The 24,677-nt window shown below is 38.0% G+C and overlaps 1 protein-coding gene across 1 annotated transcript; it reads right to left on the reverse strand.

Annotated features, from left to right (window-relative positions):
• Nucleotides 1-479: 479 nt before the first annotated feature.
• On the reverse strand, nucleotides 480-24,671 carry LOC146478169 (conserved oligomeric Golgi complex subunit 4-like). Its single transcript, XM_085112904.1, has 30 exons — nucleotides 24,563-24,671; nucleotides 22,443-22,525; nucleotides 20,899-21,013; nucleotides 19,908-19,958; nucleotides 19,310-19,360; nucleotides 18,766-18,841; nucleotides 18,117-18,234; nucleotides 16,706-16,781; nucleotides 15,731-15,785; nucleotides 15,400-15,501; nucleotides 14,998-15,035; nucleotides 14,419-14,487; nucleotides 13,902-13,957; nucleotides 13,161-13,257; nucleotides 12,755-12,794; nucleotides 12,033-12,091; nucleotides 10,885-10,944; nucleotides 10,149-10,243; nucleotides 8,969-9,025; nucleotides 8,334-8,402; nucleotides 8,019-8,106; nucleotides 7,210-7,272; nucleotides 7,063-7,116; nucleotides 6,842-6,895; nucleotides 6,496-6,588; nucleotides 5,578-5,661; nucleotides 4,015-4,116; nucleotides 3,246-3,374; nucleotides 2,275-2,366; nucleotides 480-1,310 (listed from the first exon to the last, which is right to left on the reverse strand). Exons 1-30 carry the CDS (start codon nucleotides 24,644-24,646, stop codon nucleotides 1,268-1,270), a joined length of 2,253 nt encoding a protein of 750 aa, XP_084969030.1. The 5' UTR covers nucleotides 24,647-24,671; the 3' UTR covers nucleotides 480-1,267.
• Between the last annotated feature and the right edge of the window lie 6 nt (nucleotides 24,672-24,677).

Raw genomic sequence — 24,677 nt, forward strand, 5'->3', positions numbered from 1 at the left:
GGTGAGAACACTGGCCTCCCACCAATGTGGCCCGGGTTCGATTCCCGGACTCGACGTCATATGTGGGTTGAGTTTGTTGTTGGTTCTCGTCCTTGCTCCGAGGGTTTTTCTCCGGGTTCTCCGGGTTTCCTCCCTCCACAAAAACCAACATTTCCAAATTCCAATTCGATCTGGTCGTCGTCAGACTGTTAAATGTCACCCTCGTTAAACAAAATTGATTGATTGATTGATTGATTGATTGATTGATTGATTGATTGATTTAACCCAACCAAGTCACACTTTGGACGCATGAGTATGGACGCTTTGAGGACCTTTTGCTGAGAATAGAGAGAAAAACCTGACTGGAAAAGCAAATATAAACGGTTTGTATTCGAGTTTTGTGGCTTTTTTCCCCACAGAGCCTTTATTTGTATTCTAACGCGTGGTAATGAGTGATTTTTCTGTGCGTGGCGATTTAATAGACAGTGGAACGCACCAAACTTGCTTTCAATCTTTATTTTCCGTGTTTTTTGTTCTTACAAGTTGATTACGAAGGTTTGCGCTTACGCAAAATAAATATTACCACTGCTGATCGAAGAACAGATTTTCTCCCTCGTTTGACTACAAAAGGGGGACAACTTTTTGGCTGCGTGATTTTTACGTGAGTTTGGACGTAAATTTAACCAGCTAGTTACTATGTGGGCGGCTTATTTAAAGCTGTAGTCTCAAGAACACGTAATTTGCCTTCTTGGAGGCGTACACTTTACGTGTGTGCATAAAATTATATTTAGACGACGTGTAAGCAGCCTTAACAACTTCATCAAAAATTGCTTTTTATTTTGCCGGTCAGTTATGAATTTTAAGGCGAAGTTAGACGCGGTAATTTTTGATAACAATTTTTAACGCAACACCGCGCGCGGATAACGTAACATTATCTCGCGGTAACGCATTGCAAGTTTTTGAAAACATTAAAAACTTGCAATGTGTTTCTGCGAAAAATTACTTCATTAATTTCGAAGTTGAAAGTTGTCCGCGCGCTGTTACAGGGTAACAAATGTTCAAGAAACAAGGTTGCGTTAAAAATCCTCGGTTCCGTGTAACGTCATCGTAACTCTCCTGCGCTCAACAAAAAAAAAAAAAAAAAAAAATTGTACCATGGTTTACTGAACCGTGAGTTTCGAGTCTTGACGGACTATTTACAATTCCCATTATTCATTTTCTACACCTGGATAAAATTTTCCTTGTCTAAAAATTTCCCTATATCTATTATAACATATCATCTCCTTTGCTATAGTTTTAAACGGTTGATATCTTCACTTCTAAAGTCCACCCTAGGGAAAACAAAAAAGATGAGAAATTAAGGTGATTACTTTAAAACTAGTAACAAGTAAGATGATTCAGATTGGGTTAGGTAACGTGATCATGTTGAGCGTGCGAATACCCCCATTCTTTTCTATCATTTATAGAGAGAAACGACAGAAATGACCACGTGACCATGTTTATCTTACATATGCCGCCGGCTGATTTCAGTTTCTCAGTAAAATTGAGTCGTTTTACGTATCCGTCAGCATCCAAAACCAGAATTGTTTTGCATTAATTTCATCTATGTGCTCATTTTTTTAAGAAAACATAACCGCGATTCTAAATCTCTCTATTATCAGCCGTATTGTTCAAAACAATACTCAAAGATCCTTCCTTATCCTTCGCACGGTAGGCCACAAATAAATGCACAACGCGTGAAAGCTCTACTGTTTTCAATGTTGCTGTGGTGTTGTTCCTTTTTTTCAAAGGGGCGGGGTCATTCAAATAAAACTGATAAACAAGGACCCACACTATAAAAGGATAGCTTTTCCCACCTTTGTCACACAGTCACCGCCTCGATGTCACATTAGGGATTGCGGACATTGGGAATTTGCTCACATTGTGAGCAAGTTGGAAGTAAACGTTGTGGAATCGGTATTTCAAAAGAAAATAAAGCCAAATGTGTCTTCAAAAAATAACCTAAGCTGTTAAAAGAGTATTTTGAACAAAATATATTGCAATCAAACCGCAGAAACAAATTAGCAAACTTCTAGCTTAGCTTCTTTCTGTCAATAAGCTATTGCATCTTGCCGCACGAACTCTGCGATGTTCACAGCTGATTGTCTACTATAAAATGACTGGCGGCTTGGCCAGGTCAACGTTCCTTTTATACGGTGCGGGTTCGTGTTTAAGGAACACTTTAGTGCATTGTATTCTTATTTATTTTACTTTTTTACTTTATAAGAGGAGAGACCATGGCTTTACTCAGTATACCTCAATGACAACACCTGTCTAACTTCTGTTGGAGTGAGTCGCCAAGTCATCGGCCCTGAGTTGGCTCCCCAATAATCCATTATCTCCCCAACCTGATGAAACAAAAAGAAAATCCGATATTACTTTCAGCCTTTCACGGTTTCCTACGCCTGCCACGGGTCACCTCCAACAGTAAAGTTTTCCTCGCCGTTTTTCCGTGCTTATCACTGATTACGTTTTCTCGTGGTTGCCATCGCGCTTGTAAGTTTTCCCGAACTACCGGTTACTTGTTTTGTGAACAGGTTTTCCGGTGAAGACTCACGCTTGCTAGACTATGCCGCTGGTTTCATATTTTACGAAACCTGACACCAGCGACTTGTTTTTCCGCCCTTGCGACAGGTTGCTAGTTACACGTATTTAAGTATTATTGAACACATTGTAACCCTGCCAAATATGGTCATAGTGCACTGAATATTCATCGTCCGTAATTAACAGATATCCTGCGATATACGCAATTCTGTGCGTCGGGGAGAAAAATGGCAAAATAAAGATCGTCTCCAGCTTTTCGCAAGCTAATTTTTAATTGATTGCCACTGATTACATATTTCACTCGACGCGCTTGACACCGGTAAAATGTTTTCCTGCCCCTGTAATTGGTTACAAGTGACACGTTGTATGCGTATGTTACATACTTTCCCGCGCTTGCCCGGGCAGCGTTTCCCGTTTTTCCACCTGTTACATGCATGTTTCCCGCGCTGGCCGTCAGTTACCCATTTCCCGCGCTTGCCACCCGTTATATGATTTCCCGCGCTTGCCACCCGTTACATGATTTCCCGCGCTTGTCACCCGTTACATGTTTTCCCGCGCTTACTACTGCTTAGGTGTTTTCCCGCACAAGCTACTACCAGTTACACGTCTTCCCAAGCTCACCGTGCCACCAGTTAGATAATTATATATAGAGAGAGAGTAAAAAAGGCAAGTTTCTCTCTTACCCTCTCTAAATTAAGAATGGTGGCAATCTGCGTCAGTCTAGCAAATTTGTCTCTTATTGTCCACTGAGTGACAGCTGTCAAATAGCCAACCAATGAACGCAGTTCCTTGTCAAATTGAAGGCCACCTAACTGGTCATCAATAAAATTTAAATAATCATTAGAAATCAACATTCTTGAGGTTCTAGAAAGTATTTTCAATTACGCTAACTACGGTTAAATTTTAGTTTTAAACCGCACTAGTCATCATTTCAATCTCATTTTGGTGTGGTACAAAGTGACTGAAGCAGAAATGTAGCTAATTAACTTCCATGACAATCTGATACTACCTGAAAATAGCAGGGGTGCTAATTTAATTCAATCCATGGCTCAACGGTCTATTGCAAGCGCCGAATGCACGTCATCTCACGTGCGGCCCTTGAAATTCCAGAATGCTATACAGTAAATACCCACATTTGAGAACCTACTTTTTTCAAGGTCATCCTGAAAAAGTCTTCATATATTAATTATAAGATTCTTATATAACAGGTGACTAAAATGACGAATTTCAGCCTGGAGGTTCTTAATCCACTTGTTCTTTTATGCGGGTGTTTACTGTGCTGCGTTCATCGCACGTCTCGTAAAAGCTATGCTGTAACCTCACAGACGTTTCGCCGTACACCTTAGTGGAAGAAGCTTCTCCAAGATACTCCACGGTTTTCCACAATCTACAGCCTATCAAACGAATCCCATCCCTCCCAATGTTATCTGTCTGATCTCACTGACAACTTACTCTGTTGAATGAAGCCTTCATGACCGAGATCTCCAATTGAGTTGTTATCTCCGTGGCTGCCATACTGACTAAGGAGTCGTAATTGGTAGGAGTCAGTGGTCCCTGGAAAAAAATGAAGCCATACTATCAAGCTGCAATGTGCGACAAATATGTATTGTTGCTACCCCTGCATTTTAAACTCCTAGTTTACGCTACATGCAACGTTAATGACGCCCTGCTCACCCAAATATGTTCCACTTTCCTCCGTACAATGTTGCAAACCGTTCCCGTAAAACTGTCTTTCTTCTAGAACAACATTGTAACGGGGGCGGGGGGATATTGACGATCGGAAACCACTTTTGAAAAAGCAGAAAAAGATAACTTGTGCGAACAACAGGGCGGTTTACGATCTGTAGGAAACATTCCTGTCGATCATTGTGCCTCCCCACAACACAGTCTTCCTTAATACTTTCACTTGATAATGACGTTCTGAAAACATCGAAACGTCGTGCTACGTCTTACAATATTTTATCGCAGATTTTTATTGTCAAATGTTTTACCAAATCCTTACTTATTCGAATTTTGACTTGCTCGTGTAAGAAGGGTAAACAAATTTTCAGTGACCTTGTTCAAAAACTGGAACGACACTTTTTGAACCAGGAGATTTGTCATGGAAAATTTGACAAATTTTATCGTACACACGAAAATATATAACTTGTCAAATGCAGACTTTTTAACCGAAGGAAACTTGTTTGTGTGACACTAGCCGTAATCTTGCGAAAAAACTACCAGCAAATGTGCTATTATACTTTGGATCAGTTAAATCAAGTCAAGTGGTTCAAAGCAGGCATTAGTATCAGTTTTGAGTCATGTTTTGTCGCTCAACGATGTGCGTTCGTGCCGACAGTATCCAGGTATTTTGGGAAAAGAGATAACTGAAACAGTCGCATATAAGAAGGCCAGAAACTCGTCTCGGACGGTCTTCTATCTGACAGAATGCTGCCATAATATACCGTTTAAGGACCAAAAAAATGCCTTAAAATCCGGTGGATAAAATTTGGAAATTAAATTCCGCAAAAACTGTTAAAAGAAGACGTTGTCAAGAAATACGGAAACTCCCGTTTGAAAGAAAATGTTCTATGGGCCTTTCTGGGTAGTTGAAGGCACGCAAAAAATTGAAGTGAAAGGGCAGGGGTTCCTCCTCGTTTTTTTTTTCATCCTTTCTTTTTTCGCTCAGGGCTCGCCGCGATGTTGATGGTTAGCGCTTTTGATTATTCAGAAAGGACTTCCAGAAGTTTACGTTCAGTTCTTATTTTCAGAAATAGAAACAAACGGTTGGAGTGATACACTTTTCCCCCTGTGTTCTGAGTCAGTTCACGCGTCCAGGTTTTTTGCATATTTTGTAACCGATTGCACCGCTTCAGGCCGAAAAACAGACACTCTCATCTTTTGACAGCCGTTCTCCACAAAAACACTACAACGCTTTTACAGTCAGAGGAACAAGCGCGGACATTTTGGTTAAACGATTTTTTAAGCTCATCCCAACTCACGTAAGAGATGTCCGCTCGTCTAATAATTACACACCTTAAAAGATGTCAGCATTGAGTCCAAACTTGTGATGAAATTCTGTACAAATGGATCGTTGACTTCGTAAAACGCAAACTCCTCCTGCGTGAAAAATACAAATTGTGAGTTTCTGACTTCATTTTAGTTCAAGATGAACCTAAATATAACTTAGTTTAGTGCGTATTCAAAGACGCACTAAATAATTTAGTTCGTCCAAGAGGTATAATGCGTCTCTCGCCCGTCTTTATACTCGAGGAACTAAATGACAAACTAAAAGACACAGTAAAATTATTTTCGCAAAGTCGTCCAGACGCATTATACGTCTGTAGCATAAAACGGCCAATGAACAAACGACAGAAACAATGGACCCTATTCTTGAAACAATACAGCTGTGTCATATACAGTTCCGACGAAATGACAGGTTCATAAAGAGCTGCATAGTATTTGCATGGCAGGCTTATTACTCGTTTCAAGTTTTCCCGCCCTTGGAACTGGTTGTATGTTTTTCGGCATTGAGACATCGGTTGCACGTTTTCCCGCGCTTGGTATCGACTGCAGGAGATTTCCCGCGCTTGGAACCTGTTGCAAGTTTTCCCGCGCTTGGTATCGACTGCAGGAGATTTCCCGCGCTTGGAACCTGTTGCAAGTTTTCTCGCGCTTGGTATCGACTGCAAGAGATTTCCCGCGCTTGGAACCTGTTGCACGTTTTCCCGCGCTTGGTATCGACTGCAGGAGATTTCCCGCGCTTGGAACCTGTTGCAAGTTTTCCCGCGCTTGGCAGCGACTACGTTATTCGGCTATACTACTACAAAAAGATACCTTTAGTTGTGGCTTTACATGTGAGCATTTATTTTAAAAGAGTTCTGAAGTACGAAGAAAACCGCATCAAAACATTTCATTACCACCTGTTCCACCTGAAACTCGGGCAACGCTTACCTCAGATATGTTATGACTCGTTGAGTTGAAGCCATCGATCAGAGGTTTTAATCTTGGTATCACAGCAGTGGAACACAGTTGATATATTCCACTCTAAAAAATTAGATAGGTAAATAAATAGATAAATAAATAAATAAATAAATAAATAAATAAATAAATGGAAGTTATTCGACTTATACAGTCACCATGCGGCAAGTTCTATAATACTGCTATGAAATTTCAGTATGATTTGGAGAAGTTACAACAAACTTAAGTTAAGGGGAAAGCAATGATATAACGACTTAATTTGGAAATAATGAGTGAAGGAAACCAACTTGTTAAACGTCAAACAAAGGAAGTCACATACTTGAAGTAAATCTTTAAAGATATTTGACGTGTTCATCAAGTCTGCCAGACAGCTCTGAATAGAGAAAACAAAAGGACATTTTTGTTAAAAGAAGGGTTAAGTTAAAAACATAGAATTCTTGTACTGTATATGCGCACGAGTTTGATTGGAAGGAACAATTACAACGAGTGATTCAAGTCTAAACTTAATCATCTGTACATAAATCTAAACATTCATGTTACCTCCAACTTAAGTTTGGAATGTTCCACAAAAGCTAGGTTCCTTCCACATTCCATCTACGGACAAGAGGAAATAAATTTTATTAGAGTTACAAGAATGAGATTCGTAAGGCTGCTAAAATATACTTCACAAACAAGTTTGAGTAATACCTCGAGATCTTTCTTCAGTTTCTGAATGTTCTCGCTGCTAACTTCAATGTTATTTAGTGTAACCTAAAAAAACAAAAAACACAAATGTTGAAAGGATTGAAACATTTCTTTCGATACAACCAAATACTGCGCCGATCAATTCGAATCTTCAACACCCCCCCCCCTCCTCCCCACTCCCGAGGGGAGTGCATGGGGAGTAGGGCATTTGACGCAAAAAGCCCTTTCAAATAGTGGGGCTTTGAACTTAACCTGGGTGGGCTGGGGTAGGGAATTTGAACCTGAAGTGTCAAGTTTACACCTCAGTTTCTTCTTGTCCGGTGGAATACATGTGGTTCCTGATCCATGGATGAGTTAAAATGGAAAATGTCGCTTTTGTGAGCAATTCTCTCACTAAGAACGGACTCCACAAACTTTGCAGTATTTTCCAAGGAATAGAGAAATTTTGATTGAATGTAAATGAACCTGTTTCCAAATAGTTTATACCAACAATTGGAACATTTGTTTTTGAGGAGGAGCATTTCATCGCCAAATTCGGTCCTGGGGTTGGGCATTTGAGACGGCTTTTTGGTCCAGCGGGGCGGGAATTTGAACAAGCTAATTTTCAAAAGTTTAAATGCCCGGGCGGGGAATGCTAAAGTTTCGAATTGATCGGGGCGTAAATCGATGATGACGATGGCAAGGATGATGATGATGAGGAGGAGGAGGAGGAGGAGGAGGAGGAGGAGGAGGAGGAGGAGGAGGAGCAGGCTTTTATTTATTAATGTTATTTTTTATTTATCATTATTTTTTTTTTACCAGACAATACTTACAAGGAAAGCCTTTCTGGCGGCTGCATTCTCCGCGTTTGAGGAATAACCCACTTGAATCTTGCCTTGTAACATTCCAGATAAATCAAGACTGGTGAAAAATAGGACATAAAGGTCAACACGCAAAGATTTAGTACTGTGAACGTGTCCCGAGGGCAGATGCACAAGAGGAATGATATACAGGTCCTGCTGTAAGCCTAGATTCCTTGACGAAAATGGATAGTTCATACGCCGGAAGGGGCATGGTGTGAAGAGGTCATAAGGAAACGACTACAAAAAAGTTAATACACAATGAAATTTTTAACAAGAGGTGCCCACCTGCCAGATGGAAAACCAGCTTTCAACCTTGAGATCAAAACATCTCGGTAATCGGACGACAGAAGAGCACTGTGTGTAGAAATAAAGACCCAGTTACTTAAACTAACAAGAGTGATTGGTAAAATAACTGTTAGACATACGAAAGTACAACAAAACGAAACAAACCCCGTCAAAATGACCACAGACGGACCATGAAAATGTGGCTGATTACCGCTTCGGTGGTCATTTCAGTTGTAACAAAACTGAACCATTATATTTAGGATTTTGTGCAAAACCGTTTCTGGGGTTTTTGAAATGACGCAAAATCCCCGTGACAATTCACTTTTAAGGTGTATGAAAAACCACGGGATGTCGGGACAGTTACAGACTAAAAATAGCGACCATCCGAAAGTAATACGACTCCTGTGAAAGTAACGATCTCAAGCGTAACTTAGGGAAGTACGTTAAGCCACCATAAAGTTCTTATGTTAAATTGCCATATAGTCTCCTTACATATACTTGCCGCCATAACTTGACTCTTTGCCAGCATTTTCTTAGATTACAAATCTGAACCCAGAAACGCCTCCTGAATCTAGGCCAATCTTAAACCATCAGGTCACTATACAGTAAAGTTTATAAAATTGACACTCAGTTACCAAGCATGATTCAGCATTGCACAAGTTCCATCAACACTTGAGCTGGACAGGGCACGCCTGAATAAAGAAAAAGACCACGTGGCCATTTAGTCATACACTTTAACACCTGCAACCCAGTAAAATCTAACGGGCCAATGCTATAGTGTTGACGCTACTTGCCGTTCTTGTATTAGAGCATTATCTGCGTCATTTGTTTGGGAGAAACTCGGGAAAACTGAAACCATTAGACCTGCATCTTGAAAAAGCTCTATTTCACTGGACCCTGATAGCATAAGTTGCATTGTTTTTCCGGGCTGGGAACATTGTTCTGTTGTTCGGCCTTTTGTCCCCTCGACCAACCATGTAAGACTGTTGCAGGTCGCCCCGGGAAAACGTTACGTTTGACCAGATATGCATCTCGTAGTCCATTGGTACAATTTTTTAACAAACACATGCACACCATTACATGCTCATCGCCAAAACTGCACAAAATATTTCACAAAAGCTGAAGAACTTTTCTAAAACGTGTTCGTCGTTCTTAGAGCACCCAGAGGAGAACATGAAGTGATTTTTCTAGAAAAAATTTTTTTCACGATTTTCGCAATAAATGTGGGAAACGTTATCCCTTTAAGGGTACTCCTCGGTATTTTTGGTGGAGGTATGCAGCTCTGGTCTCCAAACCCTCACCCTATTTCAGACCTAGATATGGCATTTTCCGGTACTCTTTTTCAGACCAGGGCCCGGTTGTTCGAAAGCCGATTAACGCTAATCCACGATTTAAAGTTAACCCAGGTTTTTCGCTCGCTCGTTAAAAATGTTTCTAAAAGCTAATTTCAGCCTAATGGTAAAAACAGTCTACGTCAAAACTGAGGAACAAAACTCTCTTACAAAAATCTTTATTTATTGGTAATTAAACTTGAATCAAAGTTCACGTTAACCCAGGATTCGCTTAATCGGGCTTTGAACAACTGGGTCAAGGCCTCTAAACTTCGAATCCATTCTAAGACCTGCTTTCTAGAATTCATACCTGTCTCTGTAAAATCTACACCCATTTTCAGACCAACCAGCTCAAAAACCATACCCTTTTTGGGCCAAACATACCTCCCCCCTGGGGAGGACAAAGCTGCAATCGCTTCTTCAGTCTTTTCAAATAATTCAGTAAAGTTTATTGTTTTGTTAGAGGTTAATTTGAGTAAGTTACCTTACAGCCTTCTGTACAATGAAGAACACATCATCCACCATACTTGACGTGACAGCTTCATCATCACCACCCTCTGAAATATCCATCTTGACAGCCTATCAAAAGAGCAAAAACAATAACAATAATAATAACAACAATAACAATAAACCCATACTTTTCTTATACAAGTACTGGGGAGATATTAAAAATATCAAGAAAATTCACCTTGAATGATCATAGCCTTAATTCTCATGACCTCAAGGGTTGAATAAGCATTGATATTACAAGGAGAAATTTGATGCTGATCGCTGTTAGGGCTTAAAGCGGTTTTTAATTGAGTGCTGTAAAACCAACACCAAAGTAATTTCTCTGGCCAATCACAACAGATATAAACAACACAATCAGCCAATCAGAACTCGAAGCAAATACATGTAACCGGCGCCAAGCGCGGGAAAACACGTGTGACCAAACACGATTGGTTTTGGTTTGGCTTCCCATTTGCAAACGAATGATAGAGTCTAGTAAAGCAAAACCAAAGCAAAAGCGAAATTGCTTTCGACACTCAATTGAAAAAAGGGTTAATTACAATAACTACTCCAGAACGTACTCAATCGAGCGCAATCTTAGTTGCTTCATGCTTCAGAAACTGGGAATACAGCAGCTCTGACCGTGTGGACACCTTGGTCTGAAGTGCAACTCCAGTAATTTTGGCTGCATTTCAATTATTGGGTAAAACATTGCTATCATGGTCACTCACCTTCATTACAGTTTCTCTCATGAAATACTCTTCCATGTAAATGTAATTTCCAATCAGCTCCTGTAAAAATTGATCGACTCTTGAATAACGTGTACTTGTGGAAGGAGTGGGGTGGGGTGGGTGAATGTGAGGGGAGGGTGAATAGCAAAATTTTCGCTAGGAGTCATCCATGGCATACGGAAAGAACACAGCGAGATCCATGTACCATGACCGAGAATCAAACTATTCTCGCAGCCCAGCCAGCCGGACCTATTTGAGTCAATTTATAAGTGGTTTATCATAAGGCCAATTGAAAACTGTTTTAATATGTATACTTAGGTTATCCACAAGGAATGATTATGACAACAAGCTATGACCTCCAAAGCGAAGTTTCACATTAATTTTGCTTGCTATCGTGTGGACTTTTATATTAAATGCAGTTAAATGCAATTTAACGGAGTTGACAACAAGGAGCGCCTGTTCCATCCCGTTGGCCAGCGGCGTTTGCGAGATGCGCATGTACCAGGACCCGTCATGCTCTGGGACCAGCATGCATCTTAGTGTGGTCTAGTACATTTAGTATTTTTTAGCGTGCTTTTCAGCGTGGGCGTTTCACAATATTGTGACTCAATTTATAGCGATTTCTTCCCTCCCCCTCCCCTTCCCCTTTTTCCACTGGTGTTCTCAGTGTGACGGGTGCCTGCTTTTTCCCCTGCCGCGTGGGGGCTCATGGCTGGGTTGCCAGGATTTCCCAGCCATGGGAGCGGTCTCCATCTAGGAGCTGGCTGCCAATAGTGGAAGCTCCTATGTATCACAGGCACCCAAACTCCACTCAGCAACGCAGTTGTTAAGTTAAAAATCGTTTCTAGTGGAGGCCATATCTCTTTTTAGTCAGGGCCGTAAGGCTTAGCACTGACACGCACAGCCCTCATATGGGGATTTTCTTAATAGTATTTCAAAGTCTCTTATCATTTGACCCATAAGTGAGGAACTTAACCGACAGTTTTTCGCTTTTAATTAATAGTGTGTGCAAAGCCACAAAGGAATTAAAAATACACTATTGCATAGTCACATAGAAATACATGTATAATGGATAAAGAAAAGAAAAAAAACATACATGCAACGTTTATAGGTAGGTATCTAAGAAAGGTCGAAAAAAAGTAATTCACCTGCATTTTTCTGCTTAGATGACAGTTGGATATCACTTTGTCTTGAATGCCTAGCAATTCTTGGAAAACAAATTTATATGTTAACCAGTGCATAGTCATATTTATTTATTGCTGTCGCTCTGAACATGAATTTTTTTCTTCATGCAATGTACATGTATACTCCTAAATCAAGGAAGAGTGTGAACTCATAATCCCTATGGTTTTCTTTAAAATCCCCATGACCTTAATGTATGTTTGTAACAACTAACTTCTATTCTTTTGATGATATTTGATGATGTGTGGCAAACAAATAAATAAACAACAGGATGGATTCAGGAAATGAAGGCACGAAAAAAAAAAAAAAAAAAGAAAGAAAGAAAGCGATGATTTAATTAGGATTATATGATTTCATTACATTTGTAGGTTACAGCTTAGCAGAATCATGAAAAATAATATTACAGCTCAGAAGCTAAAGATGGACAGTTACAGACCTGTGGCCAAATTCATGCCCTCGTAAGTTAAGATGTATCTAAAGCATTGTTTCTTAACTATCAGAGACTATTGTTAAGAAACAGTACTTAGGTTACCTTTAGTGTTAAAGATTGTTTTTTCAGAAGCAATCATTAACAAATTTCACATTTCAATAATATTATATTGCAACATCAAATCAGCTTAAAACAAATTACGAATGGATGAATCTGGCATGGGGTCAATAACTTTCCGTAGCAATTTCACAGTTGTACCTTCTGTTTTTTCCTCCTCTGGTATATTCTCAATATCATCCTAAACATACAATTTGGGAGAATACTTATTCACTCTTACAAAGTCCAAATTAAAAAAAAAAAATAGCAATAAAAATACTCTTTATGAGTAAGAGTTCTCTTTAACATTATATTTAGAATCAGAAATTGATACATGGACGATATAAAGACCTTTGAATTTGCTCTTTTGGTTTGCACTAAAAACCTAGCGGCATACTTCAAAGTGACCATTTTACTTGCTCTTAACTAAACTTGTCCACAAGTGAAGGGCGCAAGTATGTAAGTATGTGAAAATGTCACTGGTTTGGCATTCTAAGACACAAAATAACATTTTGGTGTGAGTTATAAATTATAACAATAAAACATGTCAGGAACTTGAAACTCTTACCATGATCCTTTTCTCAATGAACCTTAAATACATCTCTGCCCTTGCGTTCATGATAACAACTTCTCTCAAAACAACATCAAGCTCTCTTGGATCATATCTAAAAATAAAACACAAGTTTACAGATCTAGATTTACATGTAACCAAATCAATAACACAAATTAAGACTTGCATTATACTGCAATGTCTATAATATTGCTAAACAGTAGTGTAGCAGCTCTTGTAAGCTTGTAATTGTTTTTAATAATAATTTATTATTTGTGTAGCAGCCGCTACTGTTGTTAGGGTTGGGGTTATTGTTCTGTTTTTTGTTCTATTGTTTGCTAGAAGGGTTGCAAGCCAATCACGTGAGACCTTAATGGAAGCTGCTGTAGACATCACTCTAATATTAAGCTGTGAAGGGAGGGCTGGCCAAAGACAGAGCATTTGAATCAAGATGAGATTCGTTGTTCAAATGTCCCACTGCAGGGCATTTCTGGGTAAGAGTGTGGATGCAAGGAAAAAGACTCACTAAACATCTTTAAAAGTTTGTTAGAAAGTCTGCTAAAAAACAGTCAAAAGCCCCCATTGTAGGAAGAAAATTGCCATCAAATCCCCAGCCTATGCCTGCCCTCCCCTCCCCTCTCCCTTCTTAGCATCTAGCTTAATATTGTAATAATAATTGTATAATCACAGTGGCCTTGGATTGAATTCAAAACATAAATTCCTGTGCAGCTTGACTACTGACACAGACTTGTTACTTACCTTTCCATATTAGCAGAGGAACCTTTGAATGTTTGACTGCCCTTCACTGACTTAAACTAGAGACAAAGAGTGATAAAACCTGAGTACTCTTAATAGATACAATCAGTAACAATAAAAATGAAGTACTAAATTTGCCTAGTTCCTGTACGGCTTTCCCCCAGGTCCTCACGGTCAATTCATTTTGATGACATATCTGAGATGAGTTACCATGTGACCCGAAATAGATTGACCAAGATGAAAGACAGAGATCAGAGGACTATGAACTAAGCAAGTATTGAATATAATAAATTATTTTTGTTTTTAACTTCCAAGGCACCAGATTGGTTCTGTTTAACAGTTGTATCTAAATGGAAGATCAGGGTTTATTTACAGTGCTCCCCATCAGTGGAGGCAAATCATATCATAATCCCATGTACTCAAGATAATTTGACCTATCAAATAAAATTGTGGTTATTTCTTGTCCAAAACAGATCTTGCTCCACATTTCTCTTCAATTTTGAGCTACTTCAATATCTACCTTTTCCTCAAACTGTCGTTTTTTGATAAATTGATCCACCACTTGATTTCCTTGTTTATCACACTCAGCCTGAAAATAAAAATGTTAGATATAGCAAACAAACTTCAAACTACACTGTCATCTCACTTTCAATTCACAGCAGAACAGGGATAAGGTTTATCCTGATCAGCTTTTAACTAAGTCTACATGAATGTACAAATAATTATTGTAAACACCACAAGTACATTCCTTTTTGTAAACAATATCTGATCTGTGAATGTTTTTGACTTTAAGGTTGAGAAGTTTTGTTCTGTTTGTTAAATACTTGAATCCTAATTCAATTTCAAGACAAACATTTTGGAAAACCTTTTGTAATTCTGTAGTAAGGAAGCCTGAAGATAGCTAATAATTAAAAGTGAAAAACATTCATTTTTTTTTAGCTGAGCAATGATTTTAACTTGGTGAGAGTGAAGAGAAACCAAAATATGGTACACCTGCATTACGTGACCTTCAAGAGACATCAAAAAATGAGGAGTTGCTTCTTTAAGTTACAATAATATTAAATAAAATAACTATGTTTAAACTAATCAAATTACATACCTGTATAGGCTGTAGCATAATAAACATTTTTCCTGGTCCTAAAAACATATTAAATAATTGTTTTATCATTTGATCACCGAGTTTGTTTTATCATAATTATTTTTGGGAAGCGGTAAGTGCTAAGCTCAGGGAAGGGATCTGCCATTTTCACACAAGAGCATGGTTTCAATTACGCATGAGCAGAATTTTATTTGCAGAAAAATACAGTTGGACAGTATTGCACAATAGCAGACCATTATTTGTAGGCAGTTATTTGCAGGTCACATGGTTTGCCTTCAACCAATGAAAAGGAAAAAAAATTCATTGAATAATAATGTAACCATGTGATCAGACACAAAGGGATGGGAGATTTGGAGAAGTGGAAGGAGAGAGGGGTGCAGTTCAGGCTAGCTAGCTAGTTACCATAATAGGTTTCTACAAACGGCTGATGTTCCTCCACCATATGTGCAATGTACTCAAACAGTAACGTAAGGGTGTTGGCAAACACAACATTAGCATGACGGTCTGAAAGCAAACAGTGGGAAAAGTAAGAAATTAATCATTTTATTTTAATATCAGGTTGTATGTTTAGTGAAGCAATGCAACCTTGCTTAAATTTGGAGAGTAGTGTTGTAAACAGTTTGTGTAGACTTAACTTATTAGTTCTATATTTATCAGGTTAAAATGGTGCATTTATTATTTTTAATTATAATATTTATTACTAATTGTAGTAAAAATCAGTTTATGCTCTCACCTGATTCCTTGACAGCAACAGCATTATCAAGATTCTTCTGGCAGTAGGCTGCAATCTGTTGAGATGTACAAATTTAAAAATTAAGCTGTAAGATTGACTACTGATCAGAAGCATATGATATGCTGACTGCTACCAATAAACAGACATAAATAAATGGCCAGAATAACTAGTTATCCACGAGAAGAGAATGTGGTAGCCTGCCAGAGTAGATGTCTTTTCCATCAGTAAGTGAAAAAGTGAAAACAAACCTGGAAAAGACATCTGCTCTGCCAGAGGGATTTCACCAATAATAATAATAATAATAATATTAATAATAATAATAATAATAATAATATAATAATAATAATAATAATAATAATAATAGTAATAGTAATAATAATAATAAATAAGCAAATAAAAAGCAGAGAGAGAAAAATTTTTTTATAATAATAATAATAATAATAATACCTTTTTTTTTTACTTTTGGCAAAAGAATTACGGTAATATTACAGTAAAAAGGAAAGAAATTCAAAACACGACATGTATATATATACCATCACAAGATATCAAGTTAAGTTTAGCACCTCTAACTACCTATATCACTATATCATGACATTATTGTGAGAGCACTTCCAATGGTGGTTGTACTAGACACTGTAACAAGGTGTAGGCCACATAATATTTTCGATGAAAATTTATTGGGCGTACAGGTATGGAAGGGGGGGGGGGGGGGGCTATATCTAGTGTTTGTAAACCTGAACTGCTTTATCGTTCATGTTACATGTAACACATCCTAAGATACAGTATATTTAATAGAAAATTACTGGCCAGTTGAAACCAAAACGCCTTCCATATTAGAGGGGTATGGATTTTGTTCTTAAACAACACCATTGTGAAAGCAATTAGTCTTGCAAAATAAAATAAAAAAGACCTTAACAATACTTTATTTTCGTCATAGTCACTAAATGAAGTACATTTTTATGGTCACCAGCTCACCTGAGAACACAAGTATTTAGCATACTTTTCCAGCCCATCTTGATGCTGACCAAGCAGTGGGAAAATCTTGAAAAACCTAAAAACAAATACTCAGCACATTTAGCACCAAGTCAGAAGGTCACGTATGCACATGCTGGTTTGCATTTAGTATTCAAGAAAAACAAGGCCAAAATATCAAGTCAGTGAACAAAAACCGAAGAAGGAAGCAAAAACAACAGACACGTACTTTAGAATGAAAAACACAGAGCAATGTTCTTTGATTAAATAATTTCGAAGGACACATACAAAAAAATTCCCTGGCAATTTAATTTTGAATGAAACAACAAATTGAAATAAAATTCAACAAAAGAGAGTACTTAATGCTTTCAGCCCTTAATTCATTTTATAGCTTAATATTATTCAGTTGTGCTAAATTCACTTTCAGGTAAATGTAGATGTCACCAAACCTAAGATGACTTCACACTGAAGATTGGCTCTCTGTTAGACAGTTGAAACATTCACAGTTAAAGTGAATTTTTGTAAAATTATCCAGCACAAAAGAGCTGCTTCCCACTTGGTTGATTGATTGTGACTTTTACAATATTTTACCTTAACCCTTTAAGCCCCAAGGGAAATGCCAAACTTTTCTAAATCGGTAACCATGACTGTGGCCAGGAGACCACATGTGATATACCATTTGAAAGGTATTTTCTGGGGTATGCTATAAATCACACCAAAAGAAATGGAGGAGGTCACAGATTGAATTGACAAGCGCCCAAAATGAAAAAAAAATAAAAACATTTAAAATTTTCCTGTTCCTTGTACAGATTGGGTATGTCCCTAAACTATAGCTTAATTTGCAGCTCTCAGTGCTTTGGTTGTTGTCAGATATTAACTTGGCCTAAAAAGTACAAAGATAAAAAGTTCCAAAAGTTGCAGGGGTGGTAAATCAAGTCTTGTATAGGAGGGGGGCATGATATTATGCCTTCCATGTGCAGATCTTTCCAAGATCTTTTGTTGTGCAAATTTCATGCAAATTGACTGAATATTGAGCATGTAATTGCATCTTGTGCCATATGGCACTATCAGGGCTTAAAGGGTTAACCCTTTAACCCCTATTATCAAACAACAAATTCTCCTATCTGGTCTCCATACTTTTCTTCATGTAAAAGTACTGAGGAGAAGTCATATAAATATCAAGAAAATTCATCATATATCTTTATATCTCATGACCTCAGGGGTACGGGTATATATTATTAAGCAATGATATTTCAAGGAGAAATTTGATGCTGATTACTGTTAGGGTTAACTGAGCACTATAAGTTGGATTTTTTTTAAATCAAACTGCATCTAATCTCAAATGACATTCCTAATTTTAATTTGGACAATCAATAACTATTATAATAGGAGTTTTAAAAGCAACTTACAGTACCTTTCAACAGAGTTTCTGTCACCATTCTGAATGGCAGCCTCAAACTTGTCATGAACTATTCTTTTCAATTTTGTCTCAGCTTCATGGAGTAATGCAAATGCTCCTCCCAAATCAGAACCTGGATAAAAATTGATAAAAGCTGATTATTTGCAACAATCACAAAGTACACCAACAATCAGTGGTCAATGCAGACACAATGAAAATTTTCCCTGACTCACCTTGCAGCAAATGCAGACTAAGGCACTCAGTCAACACTGGTCGAATGAATGTTAATCCTACACTCACAAATGTTTTAGGGGAAGGGAGGGGAGGGGAGGGCAGGAGTGAACCTAAATGTTGCTGACCTCAAATAAAGGAAATGTGTCTCCCACAAAACGTTTTGCAAGATTAGTATGTATACTGGGTAAATTTTTCAAAATTTTTTTTATTTTTTTATTTTTAAAACCTGAAAGTGTCTATGTTGTGGTTCAAATTTGTTCCGATCACTGAAATGAATAAGAGACAAAGGAAATAAAAATTAAAGACTGGTTTGACAGCTATCAAACCAAAAATAAGTTATTAACAGTGAGGAGACCTGAACACTTTCCTGTCAAAACCCTATGTTTCATCTGCGAAAACTGTTTGCAGAGATGCCAAACTAAAATCTTACCCTCTTTGGAATCTCCTGCAATTTCTTTTAGCATCTCTTCATCTAGATTCAGATATCTGTGAATGTGTGCTGCTGCCTGTGAAAGAATTATGATAAAAGAGAAAATTCAAATTATGTGACAACAGTTATCATCAATTCCAAGGCTATACACATACATGTATTTATCAGGTTGGTGGTTATGTGCCCGCCGTTAGGGACCTTCAGATCAGAGTACAAGTACACGATTGAGTACAAGTACAACTTTCAAATTTCAAATTAGTCACCTCCCCAGAACTCTCGCTCCTACCCGTTGATTACCAGCAGATAAGGAGACCCTAGAAACAAGATTGGTGTGACAAGCTGTTATCTAAACTACGCAAACAAGATTTGAAAAGGTGTACCAACTAATACTCAATCTGGTACTCGTAGTAAAATCTGAAGGTCCCTATCATTAAATGGATGCTGCAGTCTTTTCAGTTGTATGTGTACGTCAACATCTACTCTGCTTCTCTTGTCCAACTCCCTCCATTCTATAACAGAAACAACTTTTAATATCTTACTGCACCTGTTCATAATGCTCTGTGTTCAGTGCTGTCTGGACGCCATCCACACAGGCCTAGAAAGACATGAATGAAGAGTCAAACAAATGCCAGCAATGGTGCAGATCTTTTCACAACAAAGATGCTAGCTGAGGCTGGTCTTTCTACTATAAAAATGTGTTCAATCAAAGCACAGCTTCTTAATTAAAAGTGAGACTTATATTATTAAAAACTACTCAAGTAGTCAAGGATAGGTTGGTGTCACCTAACAGTCGTTTTGTTAATTTTTTTTAGTCCCTCAATTAACTTTGACTAATCTCAAACTTTACAAGAAACTTAGCATCTTTAAGCCCCAATATCAAAGTATAAATTCTCCTCAATGTTCTTGATACATTTCTTATGGTATTAGTTGGGAGATTTTGTTTAAACGTCAAGGCATTTTATGTTTAGCGATCATGTCCTTTTGTTCTTCTGGCCTGTAGTGTTTTTAAAATATAATCAAACAGTGATGAAAGAGAAATTCTAAAGATGTTGGTCAGGCTTAACATTACATCCTATCGTAGATCAGTGTTACTCATTGGCAATCATAATGCAGCATAGGCAAATGTGCAGATGTTGCGTTACCTTTAAATCAAGGATGTCATCAACACGTTTTATTGTATCCTGAACTCTGTTCTGAAATAAAAATTATATGTAATTTAATAAATAATAAAAATACAGATAAAGGAAATTTCAATCAAACTTAACTCAGTGATCACATTTGGGTGGAATACAGTCACAAATTAACTAACTATATTTATGTAATAAGGTGACCACATGCAGCATTGTGAAAGTGACCTCAGGAAGTCAGGTCCGAACTATTCCATGCACTGGTTCTGAAGCACAACACCACATGTGTCCTTTTGGAAACCCTTATTCCACTTATACCACATGTACTCATTCCTAAACAGGAATAGGAATGAACAGAATAGTCCCAAAAGAATGCATCTTATGTCTTGAAATGGACCCCAACAACAACAACAACAACAACAACAATTTATTAACAGGTTTAGATTATATAAAGGGCTTGTCCCACAAATAGCCACAAAGCTAGTCAAGGCGTGACAAGACAAAAAAAATTACTGACAGCAAATTACAAACATTCTGGAAAAAACGGAAAACTTAACTTTACACAATAACGCAGATTTAGATAAGGCTATACATGGACCCCTTTAAAATGGAACCCTTTGACCCTCTTTGACATGGACCTCTTTGGCCCTCTTTGAAATGGACCCCTTTTAAACTAGACTGACTAAACAAATGCCAAAATTCTACCAGCCATGTTTGATTGTCATAGTAACAACAAAACCAGAGAATTGTTATCAGAAGTCAATGTGTATTTTCCAGAAAATATCCATACAGCTGGCAGTCAAAAGCTCCCTCACAGAAGGATTTTCTCAAGACCCTCCCACTCCCTGCGAAAAGCCAATTTAGCTTTGAACTTTCCTTATTTTTTTGGTTCACACTCCTCTGGAATTTCCAATTCTTTCTGTGTTGGTGAGGGGCGCGGTTGGGGAAGGGTAGGAATATGGATGTTTCTTGGTACTACAGTATACAATAAGGTAATTTAACCAACCTTAACAAGATCCAGGAGTCGCACTTTGCTGCTGACCTTTTCTGCTAAATCTGAAGTGTTGGAAATCATGGTGTGCAAATGCTGTGCATCTCGCATCACCAGCTGCAGATTGGGACTGAAAAATAAGTTATCCATCACATAAAACTGAGCTGTATAAACCTTACAAATGTATAAGTAACTTCTTATAATAGTACATGTATACCAGCAATCCTCAAGTAGGAGGGGTTACGCTGTGAAGGGAAATTTAAAATAACGTTTCTTGGAATAATTCGAGAATGCAATTTAAAATATTTCATGGTTTCTAGCAACTTAGTTTTGAAGTTTTTTAGCTGTAATCTACATGTACAAGTTGTCCTTCACTTTGTTGTAGATTGCAAGCTAAAACATATTATATCTGAGTGTATATCAAGCTAGTATTTGTTCAAATTACCCTCACACTCTTTTCAAGCTTTTTGCTTCACATTAAATATTTAGAGAAGGCTAGGACTGCTTGATGTTAATAATTATGTTCTTATTGTAAATAATAAATTATAGTTAATTTCTACAATTACGTACTTAAGGTGGCTTACTACACTTTTCTGGAGTGAAAGAAGGCCTTAAATTGAACTTAAGAAAAACGTCAAGACGAATTTCCTTGGACATTTTTTCTAGTACAGTAAATACAATACAGGTAATTTTGAGTCAGAAATTAAATTTCGAATGCTCAAAAAGTGTTAAATACAAAAGAATAAGTCTTAGTGGGGGCCTGGAAACTACACCTTTTAGAGTTGTCCGGCTTTAAATCTAGACGTACAACCCCACTTCAAAATTTCAGGATTTGGAAAGTGCGCAAAAGTGAATATTCACAGGGAAGAACACGAAATTTTGTCAGGGAGAAATTTTGCCTTATTTGAAAATTCCTAAAAAAAATTCTGACAGATTTTCTTTAAAAAATGTTCACGTTTCCGTTTTAGTGTTTTCGGTCAACAGCAAAAATTTGAACATAGGTTGTACGGCTAGATTAGAAGAAATTAAGCGAGAAAATATAATTATTGCGACCTACGGTGAGAAGACCATTGCGCATGCTTGCTCTGGAAAAACCCGGGTTCCAGCGCGGGCGCGCGCTCCAACTGGTGAGTGAATGCTGCTGTCGTGCTCAAACATTTGGCGCAAAATCACAACTCTGCAAAGGCTTTAAGGCTGTTAAGGAACGGCAACCATTAGACAACACGTTTTTTCAGTTATCAAGCCCGAACATGATCTAGCTACTGTAAACACACCTCTGAAACCGACCTGGAATACCAGGAGATTTTTCCGAGAGCCGCCATTTTGTTTTTGTGCTCACGCGATTTCCTCAGCAAGCTCGTGTGATTTTCCTCACGCGTGATGCTTTCACGTGCTTTGGGGAGTGCGCACGCATATCAAAGAATCGCACAGTAAAAAAACTGTAGTAAGCCACCTTAAAGCAATTTAGTCAGTGGAAATAGAATTCAGTCAGTTTGGTTAGCAGTCTTAATATTATTACAGTTAATATGTTGTACTTTAAAAATGTGTTCATTACTCACATAACATTCTGTAATGTGTTCATTTTTGCATCAAGTCTGGGCTGGTTGTCCAAGATAGCATCCAGTTCATTGTTCAATTTTTGCTAATAGTATTAAGAAACAACAGCAAAGCAAAACGAAGTAAGAGCACAAATTAATTGTTTGTCTGTGTCACAGTGGTGTGGATCGCAACATTTTGACTGCTTAACTCCCGGTCTACATCAGGCCACTGGATGTGTGTCAATAAGTAGCACCATGGTTGATGGTAAATTTGGTACGTTTTGATCCTCGCTTTGGTTGTTAGTGATTAGAGGACTTTTTTTTTTGTAACTGAATATGATTTCATTTTTAACTAAAAAAAAATTGCGCCAATCAAGGAGATTCACAATGAGTTCAAACTCTCATCTGACCTGCAACTGTCAAGTGCTCTCGCTGTCACCCACATATTTTTCACCAGAAACAAGTCATTATTTTGGTCATTAATGTACATGTGTTCTCATCAACTCCTGATCAGTGGCACTGTGCTTCCCAAGAACCTAAACTCTTACCCTTGTACCGTGCTGACAGAGGAGCCCAAGTATTGAGAAGATAATTTTTTGGTGTGGGGAGCAGAAATCTTTTGAAAGATGTAAAGGACACCTGACGAAACTACTCAAACCAAATCGAATGTTTCACTTAATATCAAACTTAATCGAACTCAATCAAACGATTGGGTATGATTGAGTTCGACAATCAAGCACAATCGAACTCTCACAAAAAAATTGGACCAATCTTGAAAACCCAATTGAACTTTGATTGACTTTGATTAGGTTGGATGGCCAAGTTGGCATACATTCTATTAAAAATGATTAAAGATGATAACAGTAGTGGATCACAAAATGATGTTTTAGTAAAGTTATATCAATCTATTGTTCGTTTCACCTAATTCTTTGTTGTTCTAGTAGTATGCTAAAAAAGACTTCAAAATTCTTCTCAATTCGAGTGATGGTTTACATCGTCCAATTAAGTTCGATTGGGTTCAGAAATCGAATGCAATCAAACTCTCACACAACTTTTGTGGTTTGATTGTGTTCAATTGCTGAACTGAATCAAACCCAATCATTCCATTAGGTCCAATTGAATTCAATTAAGTTAAGTAACCAAATAGCTTGAGTAGTTTCGTCGGGAGGACATCACCATACATTTCTCATTAGCGAGATCGTTCCACTGGATAAGTGCCACAATAGTGAATTAAAGCAGTCACCCATTGTGGCTTAAACCTTAATTCATGGACTCTGGAGAAGTGGTTGGTTAATAGATCTCAGGTTGAAGCATGATGCCTAAGTCTGCAAAAAATGGCACATGTACACACAACTATCGTTTGCATACTTTTTGTTTTATTAGGAATTGCAAACATGCAGATTGGAGACAAAAATCTTCATCCAGAGCAACTACACCATGCAGGGCCACTTTTGAAGACAATTATATTTGGTGGCTCGTTTGGCTCAGCAGTGGATGTAAAGAACGAGATATAAAGTGTTAAGTCTTAGGTCCGTATATTTGGTGGCTCGTTTGGCTTGGCAGTGGATGTAAAAAACAAGATAAAAAGAATATGCACATTAAGTCCAACATCTGCATATTTGGTGGCTCATTTGGCTCATTTGGGTCGGCAGTGCGAGAATCAAACGAGCCAAACAAGCCAGCTCGTTTTTTATACGGATGAAATTAAAGTGGCCCTGTATTTGGTAGTTTAGCCCTTCATCCTCCAGAGCTGGGACTAAGAATACTGAAGTGTGGCAACCTGCACGTGTCAGGGCATTCGGGTAACTTTGAAGATGATACTGCATGTGGTACACGTTACAGAATGCATGCCTGCCATACTCTGCAGACTGGGGTATACCTAATAATACTGATGACACCAATGTATGCAAATATGTATGCATAATTATATAAATGAGCTGTGTGGAAATCTTGCCGAAAATAACGCTAATTCTCGGGGGTAAGCCCGGAGGTGTTGGAGGTTGGGGGGTCTATATAAAGTAAACGACTGGTCCCCTCCAAAGTGACACGTAGACACAGACGGAAAACACATGAAATATTGCCTCATTCTGACTTTTGTTGGAACTTCTTGTTGTCTAGAACTTTTGAGCTTTGTTACATACCTCATGTAGGTGGATTTGGGCATAAGCTTGCTGTATTTCAGTGATATCTGTCAAGCTAAAGACGTCAATTTCGTGGGCCGCCATCTTGAAAAGTCAAATGCGCCCGCGGTTCGTA

The sequence above is a fragment of the Pavona decussata genome, unplaced genomic scaffold (assembly GCF_977016875.1).
Source record: "Pavona decussata unplaced genomic scaffold, jaPavDecu1.1 SCAFFOLD_67, whole genome shotgun sequence".
Taxonomy (NCBI): domain Eukaryota; kingdom Metazoa; phylum Cnidaria; class Anthozoa; order Scleractinia; family Agariciidae; genus Pavona; species Pavona decussata.

Bases quoted from the DNA above. Each gene is read 5' to 3' on its own strand.
- LOC146478169 (XM_085112904.1), bottom strand. From the start codon at position 24,646: ATGGCGGCCCACGAAATTGACGTCTTTAGCTTGACAGATATCACTGAA. The intron at 19,959-20,898 runs GTTGGTTAAATT...TTTTTATTTCAG, and splicing joins GACTCCTGGATCTTGTTAAG to AACAGAGTTCAGGATACAAT. The intron at 12,795-13,160 runs GTAAGAGTTTCA...TTGTATGTTTAG, and splicing joins TCATTGAGAAAAGGATCATG to GATGATATTGAGAATATACC.